This window comes from Xyrauchen texanus, chromosome 32 (genome assembly GCF_025860055.1).
Source record: "Xyrauchen texanus isolate HMW12.3.18 chromosome 32, RBS_HiC_50CHRs, whole genome shotgun sequence".
Lineage (NCBI taxonomy): Eukaryota > Metazoa > Chordata > Actinopteri > Cypriniformes > Catostomidae > Xyrauchen > Xyrauchen texanus.
The window spans coordinates 38,453,947-38,474,463 of record NC_068307.1 but is presented as its reverse complement, the minus strand read 5'-3'; the positions used below and the strand labels follow the sequence as shown (position 1 = coordinate 38,474,463).

Here is a 20,517-nt window from a genome sequence, read left to right as displayed (position 1 = left end):
CGGTTTTCCCCGACCTCCAGAATGAGGCAGTGCAAATTAGCATATCTTCAGTGATTCCTCGTGCGCCTGTATAAAAGGACAAACCATCCCATATTCATCCAAGGAGCTGCCCTCAAAGTAGGGTCATGAGAAAGGAAAAAAAAAAAAAAGAGCAATTTCCACATTGAACAGTGTGGATTGGGTGAGTGTAGTCTGACACTTTTAGCAGGCTTTTTTAGGGGTCTTGATGTTACTGACTGCAGGATAAAGAAAGGGTTCCAGTTGTCAGTGATGCTGGGGTGTCAGTAGTCAGCCTAGGTTTAAGGGGTCGGCTGTGGGTCCCTCTCAGCTGTGCGGCGCCTTTTTCCACCTTCATGTTCAGATGCTCCTTTCAGGTAACGTTAACCTGGATCGCCTCATCAGTGGCATCCTGTGTTGCCGGGTTCTTCCGGATGGCTCCTGTAGAAAATAAAGATCTGTCATTCCATTTGAATGGCATAAGGTCATACACATCTACTTAAATATAAAAAAATATCCAACTTACTTTGAACAATGGTCTTCAGGAACATGTCTCTAAAACATGCTTTATCCCCTACACCAGTCCAGGTTGTATTGATGGAAAGGTGATTAGAGAAGATACTCTGAAGCATTCGCCACACGGTTGTCTTTAGGTCCCTCCCACATTTGATTGCCAAAACCGAAGCTGAAAATACAAAAAAAACATGTTACAAATTACATTTCTCTGAAGCTTCTCATAAATTTAAAATGTGACAGGCTGTGGATTCAGACTGTAGAATATGCAGTGTACGATCTTAATTGTACTTTTTAGATTACCCTATACCGTTATAAACGAAATCGGCACACTTACAAATCGTTGCTGGAGCTCTTTATCCTGCCTCAAACTGTTGTCAAGCAACGCCAAATCTTCCTGGGTTTCTAGGGGGGAGTAACATATCCCCTGGCAGGGATAACTCTCCAACAGACACATTGGCACTGAAACGTTGCAGCATAGCATTTTGTCGTCCATGCTACGCACAACATCGCCAAATTCCAAGACGTCGCAGCATTAGGGTTTGATCTGCACCTACAGGGGTTCCCAGAATAAAAGAATAAAGTAGTCAGTCCTGGTCCTTCAACTACTAAACTATGACATTTATATCTAGGTCTACTACATGTACAGGTGGCCCCAGTGGGAATTAAACCAACAACCACAGGTGTTGTTTGCAAGTTGTACCTGATTGCCCAGTGCGAGCAAATGTCTTCAACATTGTCCCAACTTGCTTCACCTGCTCTTGAAGTGAGCCGCTGTCATCTGGGAAGTAACAATATATTGATTAGCAATACACTAAATATAATAGTAATATAATATAACCACAATTATCATACCAGTAACTTTCCCTGTAATTTCTATCCACAGTATGTTATGCATGGCATACAAGTTCATAATGAAGAACCCTTATGATAACATCAATTTCATTTTTTTTCTTTGAAGCAGAATATTTGTTTGTAAAAGGGAGGAAAAAGAAAATGAAATATTGGTATACAGATTTTGGTTGATATATCATACTGTACAGTGAAATGTGCTATTGTTATATCCCTACTCACCTGAAGGACTGGATAGATCAGGCAAATCTCCAGTCAGGCCTTTGTAGAGTGTGTGCTCCTTTTGAATAAAACTTTCATTAGTGGGAAGTTGCATATCCACAGATATTTTAATTCAAACATGCAACATATTGTAATAAATCTACAATATTCAGCCTTTACCTTACACCCTCGGTTGTTGCTCTACACTTTTATTATATTAAATACTTATTTATATAGCTTGCTCACTGTATAATCATGATAGCCTAATACTTATAACACAAGATTGCATCTTAAACGAATGACTGAGTTGAAAACTTGAATAAGAACGCATTTTACACAGAGGGGACCAGCTAGGGAAACTTACCTGCCTACAATAACTGTTTTCATTTGATTTGAGTTACATTAAACATGAATAACCTTAGCCGAAGTCCCCAGGAACATCGGGCTATTAAAGTAACAAGCCTATAACTGCGGTCTTATTAATTCTAGCTTCACCATACACTCAAACTGTGAGGTTTATCTGCTTTTACTTACATTGCTCTGTACATAATATACAGTTTTTTGTTCTTTATATACAGATTGTATTAGATTTGCACTACGTGTGTGTATGTGGGTATGTATGAAGGTGAGTGTATGTAACGTATATGTATAATTATTTATTTTGTGTTCTTTTTGTTTTTAATTACCTATGTCTTGCTGCTGTTTTTTGGTATTGTTTGTATTGTTGTTGACTGGTAGCTCCTGTCACCATAGACAAATTCCTTGTATGTGTAAGCATACTTGGCAATAAAGCTGATTCTGATTCTGATTTTCTCATGGACCTGTAACACAATGCCCTGACAGTGACTTCACCGGTGTCCTGATCTTTATTAGAAACTGAGAGGAGACTAAGTTAATATAATTGATATCACAATTATCACAAAAATTAACAAACAGTCTGCTTTAAAACTAAGAAAAACAAGCTTCTATACTAACGCTACATTAAAAATGAACACGTGGCTAACTAGCTTAGCCTCTATCTGCCGGCACACCACATTAGATTAAAATACTTACCCTTGTAGTTGTGCAGATAACTCGATATGTAGAGTTTAAAGCCCTTGTCCCTCTTGCTTGTCGGAGCAGGGGACCAGGCATCAACAACGCGATGAACATCGCTGACGCCAGATTTTCGGAAGATTCTGGAGACATCGAGTAAAATGACATTTTGGGCGACGCCAAGTAAACCGGAAACAGATATGGCGTACAGCGGAACTTCACAGTTCAGTCTTTGTCATGTGTTTTAGCAATACATTTTTAACATTTATAATGCGCTTAGATTTTTTTTATTGCCTTTACAGGGACTTTAACACTTTCTTAAACATTTGTACAGGTCATAATTGCAAAACCTGTAAAAGGTAAAATAACAAAAAAAATCGAGGTTGGAAAAATGTAGGTCATAAACTAAATTTCTACGCAACTGTGAAACCAGAGGATAATTTCGCTTTTTCATTGAGTTTATCCTTCACGCCAAAACAGGGATTTTCATGTTTATGATAGATATCACCATGGTTGCAAATTAATAAAAAATAATTAAAGTATACCTGATATTTTGGCCATGTTGCAGATGTCTTTCACTGTTCACTGATACAGGCATTGGTGAAAAGTCTAACTTCATCAATTTATTCTGCTAAATTGTTCATACCCTGTATTAAATATCTATTTTAAAACCTAATCAGAATCAGAAAGATATTTATTGCCAAGTAAGTTTTACAAAAAGGAATTATTTTTGGTTTATTGGTGCATGTCTCAATGTGCATCAAAGAAATGTAAACAATTTTCACCTGTGCATAAATAATTCAATATATTTTACATATATTACTGTATAATCGCTTCAGAGTTTCAAAGTAATTTAAATGTCATTTCCTAAACCTTACCTTATCATGGAATCAAGAGTCAAGAATCTGTTATAAACCCTAATGGCTTTGGAGCAAAAAATAATAATATCCAACATGGCTGGTCGATTTTGAGAGTCTAAGCTGTCCTTGTAGGCTATTTCAAAGCGGCTTGCCGCCGGCCGGCCGCGGTCGATTGCCGCCGGCCGGCCGCGGTCGATTGTCGCGAGGCAACCGCCAGAGAAAATGAAGCGGGCGGCCCGCCGTCTGACCGCCGGCGGCATCTCACATGAAATGGGAGTGACGAATCCGGCGGCAAACGCTTCATCCCCGCCAGTGGGACGCACCTATAGCCGACAGCTTGGGGACGGCGGCAAAAAGAAGCCGTGCGGACATTTTTTGCTATCTGGGATAAGTCCTCATAATCCAATTATACTGAATCAGTTTGAGATGGGTATTTCTTGTTAGGAGTTGTGCTCTAGAGCATATCTCTCTCCAGTCCTCCTCTGAGATATCTGTTGTAAGTCCTTTATCCATTGGGTTTTCTTATGCTCAGTAGAGTCTTTATGGTTTTTAACCAGAATGTTAGAGTAAAGATATCTGACCTTTGCCAGTACAATTATTCACTGCTAGGTTTTCTAACATGGACAAGTGAGGTTGTGTATAGGAATGTGTCTGTGCATAAACAAAACTCCTTAACTGTAAATATTTCAATAAATGTGTCCGAGGTATATCATATTCATTACTAAGTTCTTCAAAAGAAGCTAGTTTACTTTCTTTATATAGATCCATAACTTTACAGATGCCCTTTGTTGCCCACATTTTAAAACCTTGGTCTTTTTTTCCAGGAGAGAAGTTATCATTCCCCCATATTGGTGAAAAGCCTGAGAAAAAAGTAGATTCACCAAGAATTGACTGTACATTATGCCAGACATTAATTGTGTTACTCACAAAGGGGTTATCAGTGAGCCGCCTCAGTTTTTTGACAGATGCAGAGTATAAATAAGTGTCAAGTCGCTGGCCTTTAGTGCAGATACTTTCAATTTGTACCCATGGTAAGTAAGGTTCAGGGAAAAACCAGTACATTGCAGCTCTAATTTGAGCAGCCCAAAATACCATTGTAAATTGGGTAGTTGTAACCCTCCTCTCTCATAAGGCAGGTAAAGAAGTGACAGCCTCAACCTTGGCCTCCTGTTATTCCAAATAAACTTAGTAAATAGTTGCTTCATTTTGGAGAAGAACTGTGGGGGTAAAGGGATAGATTGAAATAGGTATATAAACTTTGGTAGTATATTCATCTTGATTATATTTATACACCCTAAAAGGGAGATTGGCATTGATGACCAGTTGTTCATGGATTCAGTTACTGTAGAAATCATAGGATCATAGTTACAGGGTACTAAGTCTTTAATGGTTGGGGTAATGGTGATACCGAGATATTTAAATCCATTTACCGCATTATTGAAAGGGTGGTTTATCACCTGGTTTATTCGCTTCCGCTTATTCAAAAACATAATAGAGGATTTTGTTTCGTTTACTTTAAAACCTGAAAATTTTCTGAATGTGTCCATTAAATTGGTCAGATTAAAAAGTGAGTTACTTAGGTCTGTTAGAAGTAAGAGGGTGTCGTCAGCATACATTACAATGCGATGTTCGGTGTCCGATACTTTTATACCTGAAATTGAGGGGTGCGATCTCACCGCCAATGCAAGCGGTTCCATTGCAGAAACAAATAGCATCGGTGAGAGAGGGCACCCCTGGCGAGTACCTCTTGTGAGTTTGAAAGGAGATGATATTATATAGTTGGTGGAGACCTCTGCCACTGGGTCAGTATAGAGTGTCTCAATCCATTTTCGAAAGTAGTTACCAAAGCCAAGGTGAGATAACACATCAAATAAATAGCTCCACTCCACTCTGTCGAATGCTTTTTCAGCATCTAAGGACAGAATAGCGGTGTCAGAGGTTCCCTCCTTTGCATGTATCAAATTCAACACCCTTCTGACATTATGGAAAGCTTGACGGTTTTTCACAAAACCATTCTGATCTGGATTGATCACTGTCGGGAGCACCGGTTCCAGTCTTCTAGCCATTAATTTAGCGATAATCTTAGCATCTGTGTTGAGCAGTGAAATAGGTCTATACGACGTGCAATTGGTAGGGGATTTATTGGGTTTCAAAATAAGTGTTATCAGCACGCTCCTCAGGGAATCTGGAAGACAACCCTGTTGAAAGGCTTCCTCATACATATCTAAAAGTGGTTCAATTAATTTATCTTTAAATATTTTGTAGATATCAACCGGAAGACCGTCAGAGCCTGCGGCTTTACCTCCTCCCATATCAGTAATGGCGTCAGCGATTTCTGAGGCATCTAGTTCCCTATCCAATTGTTCTTTAAAATCAACTGATATGGGAGGGATACAAAGATCATCCAGAAACTCAGATTGTGTTTCCAGACTCCCCGAGGCTTCGGATGAATATAATATTTTATAGTAGATGGAGAAAGTATCATTAATTTCTTGTGGGTCTGTTGTTATTGCTCCACTCTGAGTTTGAATTGCAGTAATTGCCCTGTCCGCGTCTAATTTTTTTATTCGCCAGGCTAGCAATCTCCCCGGTTTTTCACCTTGATCATAGTAACTCTGTTTGAGCCGGATTAAACTATTTTCTGCTTTTGATGTGGAAATTTCCTCATATTGGGCTTTAACTTTAATTCTTGTTTTATTTTTGTAGAGCCATCCAAAAAGGCCTCTCTTTCCAATTGTCTAATTTTGTGGTCAAGCTCATTCATTTTCAACTTGAGTTTGTTTGTTTTTGAACTGGTGTAAGATATAATCATGCCTCTGATGTATGCCTTAAAGGCCTCCCATCTGACAATAGCAGAGGTCTCATCTGTATTTGTATTGAAGAACGACTCAATTTGAACATCTAAAAATTGCTGGAAATTCGAGTCAGAAAACCATCTGGGATGAAATCTCCATCTAGGGCTCCTTTTAACTACCCCTTGGGCTCTAAACACCAGTGAAGTAGGGGAATGATCTGACAGCAGTATGCGATTATAGTTACATTCTATCACAGAGGAGAGCATAGAGCTGGAAATCAGGAAAAAAATCTATTCGTGAGTATGACTTAAATCGGGGAGAATAACAGGAGAATTCTAATTTATCTGGGTTCAGACTCCTCCAGGGGTCGCACAAATTCAGATCATTTATATACTGTAACAGTTTTTTCCTACTTTGTATATGAGAGGAATCCATCCCAGTTGACCGATCCAATTTAGGGTCTAAAGTGCAGTTGAAATCACCTGCTATTAGAGCTTTCCCTGGGAGAGAAGCAATTAATAAAAATAAATTTTCAAAGAATTTGGGATTGTCTTCGTTTGGGGCATATACATTAATCATGTTTATCTTCTCATTTATCAATGTACCTTGGACAATCAGGTATCTACCCCCTATGTCACGGATGAAGCTGTCCACTTTAAAGGGTATCAATTTATGGATCAGGATCATCACCCCTCTAGTGTGTGATAAGTAGGAGGCTGATATTACTTGCCCTGGCCATCTCCTTTTTATCTTTATCACTTCATCTGATAATAAGTGGGTTTCTTGGAGATATACAACTAACGATTTGAGTTGTTTAACCCTACTGAGGATTTGCTTCATTTTAGCCAACTTCACCATACCTCTAACATTCCAGGATGTAAGCTTCAAATTTAGATTATAAGACATAAAATAAAATCAAGCGTAAACATTTTCAACCAGGCCATATACGTAATAGGAAGGAATGATGTAAACCGTAATCTCGATCTTAAACAATTGGAGTGTATGTCGTTATCCCAAATTACAAAATAAAATGTACATTTATAACCCCTAAACTTAATCCCAGCACTGTCTCCCCAAACGAGACGGCTTACCTTCCCTGGTAGCATTAAGAGCGGGCTAGATGCTCAACTGATCCACTGATAACGAGGAGCAGTTATAAACTGATAAATCAAACACTAACCCCCGATTCACAATCGGCTTAATGCTATAAGTGAACAAAATATACGATATGCATATGTGCATCTGTCTTCGTGGGATTAAAACCACGTCAGCGTATAGCAACGTTACAGTACCTTTTCTCAGTGGGTGGAAAAAACAAAGTTCAGGTTAAATGATCATATCGCCTGCTGCCGTAAATAAGTCCCGTCACTGACAGAGGTCCTCACCATTTAACTTAATACCGTTAGTTAGCCGTGGCCAACTAGCCGTGGCCAACTTGTTAGGTGTCCAATTCTTTGATAAACGACTCCACATCTGCAGGATCAGCGAACACGTGAGGTTTCCCTCCGTGGAGCAGCTTGAGTTTAGCAGGGTAAATGATACCGTAGTCTATTTTCAGGTCACGTAGTCGTTGTTTCACATCATCGAATCGCTTTCTTTTCCTGTGTAGTCCAGTGGAGATGTCTTGGAAAAGCATGACATGGTGGCCTCCATACATGATCTTGCCCTTCTTTCTGGCTGCCTGCATGACTCTGATCTTGTCACGGAAGTTTAAAAACTTCAGAATCATGACTCACGGAGCTGAGGATTGTGGCGCGCCTGTTAGTCTATGAGCTCTTTCGATAATCAGCAGATCAGGAAAGGTCTCTGGTCCCAGGACATCGGGTAGCCATTTTTCCAGAAAAGCAGCTGCATCGCCTTTATCAACTATCTCCGGGAGATTCACCAGTCTGAGATTTGAACGACGGCTCCTGTTTTCCAGGTCATCCACCTTAGAGGTGAGCTCAGACACCTGCTTCTCCAGTATCGTGATTCTGGTTTTCTCATTGGCAATATCATCCTCCAGGTCACCAATACGGTTCTCTGCTTGTTCCAGTCTCCCTGAAAAGTCTTTAAAGTCTGACTTAATCTCATTGATTGCGGTCAAAACTCCGTCAAATTTAGAGCTGAAGTCATTTTTCAATCCCTGCTGCTCCGGAAGAGTGCACATCAGTGGTTAGTATGCTAGCATCTTCCTCTGCTTCTTCGAGTCGTTCGGCCCTGTTCTGAGCTTTTTTTTGATGGCCCGAGTTGGTTTTAGATTGTTTGGTCGACATGTCTTAGATTACAGATGCTCTAAACTTAAGTTTGGTGAAGGATTACGTTCGCTTTTAACTCAGGATAAGTAAATTTAGCCGATTCCGAACAATGAACATTTTTTTAGACAATTGTTTTTTATTGAAAACTCCAATAGAGATTTGTGTTCGAATACATTTTGTTTGCATGTTAACATATTCAACACATTGGGTTACTTTTATAAGAATAGTCTATTACCATATGACCTGTTTTCAAAATCCCCTTGAAAGGGACCCCATTTCAAAATCATATTTCATGTATAAATAGCAGATTATGCTGTGTGAGAAAAATTACACTGATATTATAAAAACAACATGTTTAATTAAAGAGCCCATATTATGATAAATTACAGGTTCATTATTTTATATTGGTGGTCTACTGGAATAGGTTTACATGCTTTAATGTTCAAAAAACACATAATTTTTCTCATATTGTACATTGCTTTTCCCCTCTCTTCATACTCTGGCTGAAATGCTCTGATTTACCTCCTGTCTCTTTAAAGCCACCTTTTCCATCTGCTCTGATTGGTCAGCTGGCCTAGTCTGTTGAAATTGGTCTGAGTCGGAAGTGTAACGCCCCTTACCATAACCCGAGTTTCAGCTCCTGAGGCTTTCTGAGAAGCTGTAAACACTGCTGTAACTATGGTAACAGTGGCATCTGTTTTTGCTGTACTAGCTCTAGCCAGAGTCCAATAATGTATTAAATAATGACATTTGGAAGAACAAGCTGATCAACCCAAACCACCTTTGCAAGCACAACTTGAGCAGGACATTTTATAGTTGTATGTTTTAATTTAGTAGCATTCTTACAAGTACACTCTTGATTTATTGCGGACCTTCAATTAAAGCTTCAATTAAAAGATATGTAGTGCATCTAAGTTAGTCATCTTTTGCTGGAATAGGTGTAGCCGAACTTTTTTCGCCTGAGATATGAACTGAGAATAGAGGCTTACTCCCGGTTGGACATTACCGGGGGGTATTGGAGAGTTAGTGAGAAAGTTAACCATGGACTACCGATAGCTGCTGTAAAATTACAGCTTGAAATTAGATAATTATAGTGACAATCATTTCAAATCTAGTCACTATTGGCGACAGTCGGGTTGTGTGCATTCATATGCGGTTTCATCAGATAACATCTTGTGAGTCAACATACATGTATATTATGTATGTAAAAATATATAAACACAAAACTGGACTACTGTCATTTAGCTTCAAAATGAACTGTAGATCTTTTAATATTAATATCCAAGTCTTGATTAAATATTTTAATATTTTGATAGAATATCCCTCAGATCCCTCAGACCCAACTACTTTAGCTGTCTCTGGGCCACCAATGTCCTCATCTCCTCGCTCTTTTGACTGTTTAATATTTGTACTATTGCTGCCAAAGTGGCAAGTTATAAAAACTATTAAGAAATATGTATGCAATGATGACAAGATCTTATGGGCAGAGGAATAGATTATAGTGAAATTATGAAAAAAATTATATTTACCATATTTACAGTATTCTTGCTAAGTTAAATAATTGGCTTTTATTTTGTTATTGTACTAAAGACAAAAGAAATGTTTAAAATACTATCGGAAATATTATATGATATTTACGTTGTATTAATTTGACAACAATAATAATGTATTAATTCATATCCATTTAATAATAAAAAAAAAAAAAAAATGATTTTATTGTCCTCTGGGGCCAAAAAAGTAATATGTCCTTTTCTTTAAGACCGATACTATAATTAGTTTGCCGCGTCTGATCTGTAATCGCAAGCAAGAAGCTCTAAAATGTTTGCAATTAACTACAAGAGCATTACAATAGAGATTAATGGGAATGATAATGGTTGGCTTTCTCCTGGTATTTTAGAAGTCCTTGGATCAAACAAACAGATAGTCCCGGCACCCACTCACGCCATTGGTTGAGTCAATGTTGTTGTGTCGGGCTGGACAGGTCACAGGAATTTTGTAGCACCACAGAGACGACGTGTTTACATTTTTCAAGAAAATCAACCTGCAAATGGCTTGCTTATAGTTTGCTTGCATATTAAACTTTATACAGCTTTAATATATCTCCACAGCTTTGTGCGATCTGTGTCAATGGATAAGTGGAAGGACTTGGAGCTTGAGAAAATGAAGGCTGGAGGAAACGGGAAGTTCCGTGTTTTCCTGGAGCTTCAGGATGATTATGATCCCAGTTGGAGTTTGCAAGAGAAATACAACAGCAAAGCTGCTGCACTCTTCAGAGATAAGGTGAGGAAGACCTCTAATAAACACTTTTGAACCAAACACTGCAAGCAAGTAGTACGCCATAACACCATAACACTAAATCGCTCCCTTTAGAATGAAGAAGTGTACACTCAAGCGCCTCTATTCAGTGAAGATTGAGTGGGACACCTGATTGCTAGTGTGTAGACATTATAGTGAACAAGATTCATGGACATTCCAAATTCAGTCTGTGACCACAGGTTTTTCCTGCATTGAAAATGATACAGTGGCCACCCATGAAAAAAATTACTAACATTACTTTCAATCTTCTCATGACATTGTTAGAAAAAAAAAATGAACTTCTTCTAGTATCACAGTATATAACAAATTCAACAATTGTGAACAACTCTACAAAGAAAACACATTATGGCATGAATGATGAGAACTGGTTAATACCCTTTCTGTTTTTTACTGTCAGTCAAGGGCGTAGATTTGGCTTGAACACTGGGGGGTTGCAGTGTGAAGCATTTACATGTTTCCATTGATCATGGTATAAATGAGGGGCATAGATTCCCCCTGGAATCTACTCCCTACCATCAGTTGTTGATTAAAAACAGCAAAATTATAAATTTTATGCTAATCACACATGGATTTGTTAAAGAATTACGCTCGTCTTCTCTCGTTAATATGCTAGTCTTAAATAGACGGTACTTATTAAGCACATGTGTTCTACATATCAATGTAAATACTACAAATCATGCAAGTAAACAATTAAAAAAAAATATATATATATATATATATATATATATATACAGGTGAAACTCGAAAAATTAGAATATCGTGCAAAAGTTCATTAATTTCAGTAATTCAACTTAAAAGGTGAAACTAATATATTATATAGACTCATTACAAGCAAAGTAAGATATTTCAAGCCTTTATTTGATATAATTTTTATGATTATGGCTTACAGCTTATGAAAACCCCAAATTCAGAATCTCAGAAAATTAGAATATTACATGAAATCAATAAAAAAAAAGTATTTTAAATACAGAAATGTCGGCCCTCTGAAAAGTATAATCATGCATATGTACTCAGTACTTGGTTTGGGCCCCTTTTGCATTAATTACTGCCTCAATGCGGCGTGGCATGGATGCTATCAGCCTGTGGCACTGCTGAGGTGTTATGGAAGACCATGATGCTTCAATAGCGGCCTTCAGCTCTTCTGCATTGTTTGGTCTCATGTCTCTCATCTTTCTCTTGGCAATGCCCCATAGATTCTCTATGGGGTTCAGGTCAGGCGAGTTTGCTGGCCAATCAAGCACAGTAATACCATGGTCATTGAACCAGGTTTTGGTACTTTTGGCAGTGTGGGCAGGTGCCAAGTCCTGCTGGAAAATGAAGTCAGCATCTCCATAAAGCTTGTCTGCTGAAGGAAGCATGAAGTGCTCTAAAATGTCCCGTAGACGGCTGCGTTGACTCTGGACTTAATAAAGCACAGTGGACCAACACCAGCCGATGACATGGCTCCCCAAACAACACAGACTGTGGAAACTTCACACTGGACTTCAAGCATCTTGGATTGTGTGCCTCTCCATTCTTCCTCCAGACTCTGGGACCTTGGTATCCAAATGAGATGCAAAATTTGCTCTCATCAGAAAAGAGGACTTTGGACCACTGAGCAACAGCCCAGTTCTTTTTTTCTTTAGCCCAGGTAAGACGTTTGACGTTTGAAGCCCATGTCCAGGACCCGTCCGTGTGTGGTGGCTCTTGATGCAGTAACTCCAGCCTCAGTCCACTCCTTGTGAAGTTCCCCCACACATTTGAATGGCCTTTTCCTGACAATCCTCTCCAGGCTACGGTCATCCCTGCTGCTTGTGCAACTTTTTCTTCCACACTTTTCCCTTCCACTTAACTTTATATTAATGTGCTTTGATACAGCACTTTGAGAACATCCAACTTCTTTTGCAATTACCTTTTGAGGCTTTCCTTCCTTGTGGAGGGTGTCAATGATGGTTTTCTGCACAACTGTCAGGTCAGCAGTCTTCCCCATGATTGTGAATTCAACTGAACCAGACTGAGAGACCATTTAAAGGCTCAGGAACCCTTTGCAGGTGTTTAGCTGATTAGAGTGTGACACTTTGAGCCTACAATACTGAACCTTTTCACAATATTCTAATTTTCTGAGATTCTGAATTTGGGGTTTTCATAAGCTGTAAGCCATAATCATCAAAATTATATCAAATAAAGGCTTGAAATATCTTACTTTGCTTGTAATGAGTCTATATAATATATTAGTTTCACCTTTTAAGTTGAATTACTGAAATTAATGAACTTTTGCACGATATTCTAATTTTTCGAGTTTCACCTGTATATATGCTGATGGGCCAAAACATTATGACCACCTGAACCTAGTATGTGTGCCGCCAAAACAGCGCCGACACTCTGAGGCATGAATTTTACAAGACCCCTGAAGGTGTCCTGTGGTATCTGGCATTAAGACATTAGCAGCAGATCCTTCAAGTCCTGCAAGTTGCGAGGTGGAGCCGCTGTGGATCAGAATTGTTGGTCCAGCACATCCCACAGATGCTCAATCAGATTGAGATTTGGGGAATTTGGAGGCCAGGGCAACACATTGAATTCTTCATCATGTTCCTCAAACCATTCCTGAACAGTGTGGCAGGGTGCAGTATCATACTGAAAGAGGCCACTGCCATCAGGGAATACCAATGCCATGAAGGGGTGTACCTGGTCTGCAACAATGTTTACTGTATGTAGGTGGCACGTGTCAAATTGAAGTCCACATGAATGGCTGGACCCAGGCTTTCCCATCAATGCATCCTGGTGCCATCACTTCCCCAGATAAACGGCACACAGCCGTCTATGTGATGTAAAAGAAAACTAGACTCATCGGACTGGGCGAACTTTTTCCACTGATCCAAAATCCAGTTCCTATGCTCGCATGCCCATTGTAGGCACTTTCAATGATGGACAGGGATCATCATGTTCACTCCGACCAGTAATACATGTGTACATATAATCTTACTTTACAAATGTTCTTCAGTTTAAATAATTAATCATCATATTTTGCATTATTATATTATATATACAAAACAAGATGGTGCCGCAGATAGCCGCCTCGGTGTGTAGCTCTTCAGTTCTTTTGTTGTTTTTGTTTGTTTGTCCTGTGTTTTGCCATATTTTTCCAGTCAGTTTTAACTGGGACGAACTGCTGAACATTCGGCAGCATATACTAGACAACCTTTTCCTGGTTTTCGAATATTCTGATGTTTTGCTAGACATTTTATTCAGAGGCGCAGCTGTATTGTTTAAACGTGCTATGAGATGCAGACGAGGGAGACGAGCTGGTGCGCTGGTCAAACTCCATCAGCACGGCTTTAGAACAGCGCTGCCGAGCATTCATCTAGCAAATCTCTGCACTCTTACTAACAAAACGGATTAACTACATCTCCTAACCCGTACAAACAAGGTCTTGTCAAACATTGCATTTTGCTTCACAGAAACCTGGCTGAGTGAAGCCATTCCATACAGCATGTTACATCTGCCGGACTTTCAGCTGTTCAGAGCGGAGTTAACTGGGAAAATGAGTGGCGGTGGAACATGCTTTCACATCAATGAAAGGTGGTCTACAGATGTAACAACATTAAAGAGGATGTGCTGTGCTAATTTGGAAGCGTTCTTTATTAACTGTAAGCCGTTCTACTTGCTGCGGAAGTTTTCGTTTATTCGGGTGAGTGTGTATATCGCGCCAAACGCGTGTGTGAACACAACGCTGCAACAGCTGATTGATCAAATCACAGACACAGAACAACAATACCTGGACTCAGTTATTATTATTCTTGGGGATTTTAAGAAAGCAAATCTCACATGTGAACTGCCCAAATACAAACAGCACATTAAATGCCCCACCAGAGACAGGAAAATACTGGATCATTGATATACAACAATAAAGGATGCATATCGCTCTGTCCCTAGAGCAGCTTTGGAACTCTCTGATCACTGTCTGGTTCATCTTCCAACCTACAGGCAGAAAATAATATCAACCAAGCCAGTAGTAAGGACTGTAAAGAAGTGGACCAATAAAGCAGAGCAAGAACTAAAAGCCTGCTTTGATTGAAGTGTTTATGAGGCTGCAGCCACAGACCTGGATGAGCTCACAGATACTGTTACATCATGTATCACTTTCTGTGTGGATATATGCATTCCTACTAGGACTTGACAAACCGTTGTTTACAGCAGAGCTCAGGCAGCTTTGTCAGGCCAAAGAGGATGCTTATAGGGGTGGGGATAAAGTCATGTACAATCAGGCCAGGAACACACTGCATTCTGAAATCAGAGTGGCTAAAAAAGATACTCTGAGAAGCTGGAAAACAAGTTTTCAGCCAACGACCCAGCATCAGTGTTGAGTGGCATGAAACAACTCACAAATTACAGTACTCCTACCCCCAACCCTGTGGTGGACCAACAACTGGCTGATAACCTGTATGTGTTCTACTGCAGATTTGAAAGGCCCAGTTTCACACCCTACACCCACTCTGACCTTCACACAAAAACCTACTGCAACCCCCCTCCCCCCCCTCCTGTTACTCAACCTGCACTTAAGATCTGTTAAGATGATATGAGCCGGGTCTTTTGGAAACAAAAGACGAGGAAAGCTTCAGGCCCAGATGGTATCTCGCCAGCATGCCTTCGATCCTTTACACAGATCTTCAATGAAGCAGTGTGAAGGCCCACCGGAAGAACGTCACTGGACACTTTCTAGATCCCTTTCAATTTGCTTATCGAGCAAGCAGGTCTTGCATCATATCCTGCAACATCTGGACAGACTAGGGGCATATGCATGGATCCTTTTTGTGGACTTCAGTTTGGCTTTCAACACCATCATCCCTGCTATACTCCAGAATAAATTAAACCAACTCTCTGTTCACACGTCTATCTGTCAGTGGATTACCAGCTTTCTGACGAACAGGCAGCAGCTTGTGAGACGGAAAACTCACTTTCAGCACCTGTACAATCAGCATTGGTGCCCCCCAGGGATGTGTGCTCTCTCCACTATTCTCCCTCTACACCAATAACTGCTTCTCCAAGGACCCCTCTGTCAAGCTCCTGAAGTTTGCTGATGACACCACTGTCATCGGCCTTAACTGAGATGACGATGAGCCTGCATACAGAAGGGAGGTTGAACAGCTGGCTGTCTGGTGTACTCAAAACAACCTTGAGCTGAACACACTCAAAACGGTGGAGATGATTGTGGACATTAGGAGGAACACCTACACTGACCTTTTTTTGTATTGTTTTGTATTGTTGTGCACTGGAAGCTCCTGTCACCAAGACAAATTTCTTGTATGTGGAAGCATACTTGGCAATAAAGCTGATTCTGATTCTTCTGATTATGGTGGTAAACTTTTATTTATTTATTTATTATTCATGTTTTTTTTTTAAGCATTACAAGTAAGTGACTGAAAATTGGTGGGGGAAATGTGCTTTTTTTTTTTGTCATGAAAATATGAATGAAAATCGTATTTTCTTTTGATTTTTGGGTGAAATATGACCTGGACAGGTTCTTTACAGGTTTTCATGAGAAAACCCTTATGAACTTATGACAACATTGTTTTGCAGGGTCTGTGTTAATAGAAATAATGTTACTGCTGTAAAGTTTTGGAGCATTATGGGAATATGTGCCTTAATACTTATAAATATGCATGTACTGTTAGTTAAATGCAAGTTAAAATGTGAAATGCATGTGTGTGCTGTGTGTTGAAGGTGGCGACTCTAGCTGAGGGAAAGGAATGGTCTATTGAGAATTCATCTGCTAAAGACTGGACTCCACCACAAAACAAGACCGGCCTGAGCGCTGCACACCGGTATGACATTTCACTCAGTATGTTTACATGCGCAGTTATAATCAAGCTTCAACAGGTTTTTGCATAGTTGAGCTACAGTCTTAATCTGTCTGTCCAATTATGCATGATACAATGTGTTGTCATGTATTTAAAGGAAGGGAGTCAGCTGAGGGACTGTTAAATACACGTCACGTGTTACCTCCGATTACGGTGTATACATCCTGGACCAAGCTGCAATCTCACTAACTAGGTCCGTTAGTCCAACTACACAAAAATAGATTTCAGTTAGACTAAAGCATTTACATGACATGAAGACAAATTCATGTTTTTGTCCGACTGAAATCAAACTTTTAATGTACATGTAAACATACTGACATACACACAAACACATATCTCACCCAAAAAGGATAAGTCTCTCATAATTTACTAACATTTAAAGCCATCCCTGATGTGTATGTCTTTCCTTCTTCAGCAGAACTGAAATGAAGATTTTTTTTTTAAGCACATTTCAGCTCTGTTTGTCTATGCAATGAAAGTGAATGGGTGCCATGATGCTGCTGGCTGTTTGATGGTCTAAAAGGCAAATTTGGGAAGCATAAAAGTACTCCACGCGACTCCAGTCGATCAATTAATGTCTTCTGAAGCAAATCGATAGGTTTGTGTAAACAATTATTTGATAATTAAAACTTTTAACTTTTAAAAAAGGCTTCCTGCTACCAGTCAACTCATCACAGAGCTGTCGCGTGACATAAGCGCAGTGGCGTCTTAAAGCGAGAAATCGGAAGCGTTCCCATTGTATACAAAAGAGGAACAAACATCATGTGAGAGTTTGGTCATTTCAAACTGATATATAGCAGTGGGTGGAAGCAATGATTTAAAGTTAAAAGCGTATTAATTATAGATTTGTTTCTTACACAAACCTATCGATTTGCTTCAGAAGAAATTCATTGGTCGACTGGAGTCATTTAGAGTTATTTTATGCTACCTAAATATACATTTTGGACCATCAAACAGCCAGCAGCATCATGGCACCCATTCGCTTTAATTGTTTGGACATATATTTGCTTATAAAAATCTTAATTTTGGTTCTGCTGATGATGAAAAGACATACACATCTGGGATGGCTTAAAGGGGAGTAAATCATGAGAAAATTATAATATTTGGGTAAACTACCTTTTAACTGCTGTTCTGATGTTGAAGTCGCAGAACTTCTTCAGTGTGCTTAATATTAGCACCGATCATGTAGGACCCTATGAAATCAGTTTTAATTTTCCCACAATTTCTTGTTTTCCATTTGAATTTTTCTGGATTCCTTGTTTTATGTTGTAATTAAATTGTGTCATCAAAACACTGTCTAATATGAATGAATAAAACTTAAATCAAATGAAAATGTATAACATAATTTTCAACAAAACATTACAGTTATCTTTGGTCAAATAAAACTAAACAACTAATGCTAAACAACAGGGCTTTACGGTATAAAGGCACGGTCACGCATACGTTCGCTTGGCGAAATTCTGTGGGCAAACATTGTGTGGGCGGACGTTGAAAATGCGTGAAACCAGTAAAAATATAATTGTCAAGCAGCCTCTTTTTAATGCTGCTCTTTATACTCTGTGCGACTCAAGTTAACCCTCTTGGGTCTGAGGGTGTTTTGGGCCCTGGAGAAGTTTTGGCATGCCTTGACATTTGTGTTTTTTTTTTCAGTTGCTTAAAAACACATTAATGGCTAAAGTCTGATAACACTGTATTCAGCAAAAAGTGGGCTACAATAATATGTGAGCAACGTGTGTGTACATGTTTTTATTTTTGAAAAAATAACGTTTATGCATGGTTTTTGAAAAAACAAATTTTTTAAGTAATTGAAATAAGGCCATATAACACATACTAAACATTTGTCCACAATACTTTTGAGAACTGGATCTTGTGGCCTAGAATTTTTGCTACAAAATGATTTGAAAAACATCCTGATCACTCATTCATTCAAAACAATATAGTAATTGAACTTTTGTAAGACGCTTTTAGTGTTAGAAAGGTCATATGCGAGCAGGCGTGAACTATCATGAATATTGATTGTAATTCACACCTGAGGAGAAAAAAGACCCCTCCCCTGGCCCTATCACTGAGGAATGTGACAGAATGAGAATGAATTTGAGGAGACTTAATGATCAAAATCAAGTTTTAAGTTAAAAGAAGTAATCTGACTTTATGTAAAGACTTGACTTAATTTTAGACCTACACTACAGTTTAAAAGAAGTCTTTTCTGCTCACCAAGGCTGCATTTATTTGATCCCAAATACAGTAAAAACAGTGATATTGTAAACCGTTTTCTATATGAATATATTGTAAAATGCAATTTGTGATCTAAGCTGAATTTTCAGCATCATTACTGCAGTCTTCAGCGTCACATGATACTTCAGAAATCATTGTAATATGCTGATTTTCTAATATGGGCATATTTCAAGTGCATTTTACTCATTTAACCTGAACACATATTTGCAAGCACAAGCTTCGTTGATAATGAAGCAGCATAAACACTAGTTAATATATAATCTAAACATTCATATTATTTTTATATCATATTACATATCATATTTATATCATACAGTATACAATTTAAATACCTGCTTTTGTCGAAACATTATTTAAATGTAACTAAAACTTGCTTATTAGGACATATTTCAAATTTCAGTACTCTGAATCCTGGCTGGCAAGTCTGGAAACAGTCACACTAGTAAAATATGTACACGTTTATATAAAATAGCATGTCAACTAATGAAAATTAAATTGAAAATCAAATATAAAACATTTAATTAAATCAAAATTGTATCCTCAGCTGGATCAAGTCTCTCTTCAAAATACAAGACTCTACAAGAGCCCTGCTCTTCTTCTCAGGAAAATTGTAACTCTTCGTCACTATATCGTTTTCTCACTTGTGTATCGTGCATCTTTCAAATGGGCAGAAAAGTAAATGAACTTTGTTTTTACGGCACAGTCGGGGGCGTTTACCATTTGCATTGATCGTCTCAGCACATTAGCGTGTGAATTGTGCACTCTGCTGGTGGGTGTGATCACATTAGGGATAATTAGCTGAGCCAGGATATAACGTGTTTCAGATATATGCACGCAAACCCAGAGACTGCTGACAGCTCACTCTTTTTATTTTATTTATTTTACAGAAGCACAATGTTTTGTTGTTATTGGGAGTGTACACAAATAAAAGTAGACCCTTTATAGTCTCTAATGATGTCTTACACGTATCTGTATGCCCCAGAGGGTTAAGAAGAAACACTAAAATTATATCCTTGTACTTTGTAATTATTAAATATGGCTATGTACAAAGCATCGCTTACACAGAGGTCACTGCCAAACCAAGCAACTTCCCACTGGTCAACGCAGGGGACTCCATGCGAAATCCTCGAGTGGAAATTCTGGTAGTCCACTGGAAGTCCATTGCACTAAATTCACGATCGTGCAGATTCCCATTGAGAAGACTGTATTTCACCCACGGAATATCGCTGTGCGAAGGTATGCGTGACCGCGCCTTAAATGAAAATCTACAATTAAGTGTGCCACAAGAATGCTATGTCTGAATCACATTGTGCTGATATTCAGTACACTCCTGCTTTTGTGGTATTGCTTAAATACATTAATTATTATTATTATTAATATTAAATCATATAAAAAAATGTAATGTTGAATTATTGTTATTTTTATTTTATTTCTACTACTATTCCATTAAATATTACTTTTTTTTCTGTACAGTAGTAATATATTTCTGTCATACTGTCTTCACTGACCACGTTTACATGCACCTTAAGAAAGTGAGTCATTCCAGGGTTTTTGAAGTAAGCAGCATTCTGAAACATGTAAACAAAAATGCAGATTTCCTTACACCGTTTATGGGATTAAGAGGAAGCGGTTTAACACA

General features: G+C 38.7%; 1 protein-coding gene across 7 annotated transcripts in view; it reads left to right on the top strand.

Annotated features, from left to right (window-relative positions):
• The window catches only part of arfgap1 (ADP-ribosylation factor GTPase activating protein 1), a 75,486-nt gene that overhangs the window by 24,420 nt on the left and 30,549 nt on the right, over window positions 1-20,517 (top strand). For all 7 annotated transcript variants that reach the window (XM_052101968.1, XM_052101965.1, XM_052101967.1 and 4 more), the window contains exons 4-5: window positions 10,599-10,770; window positions 16,507-16,607. In XM_052101968.1, the coding sequence (XP_051957928.1) occupies window positions 10,599-10,770; window positions 16,507-16,607 (273 nt within the window). The remainder of the gene's footprint in view (window positions 1-10,598; window positions 10,771-16,506; window positions 16,608-20,517) is intronic.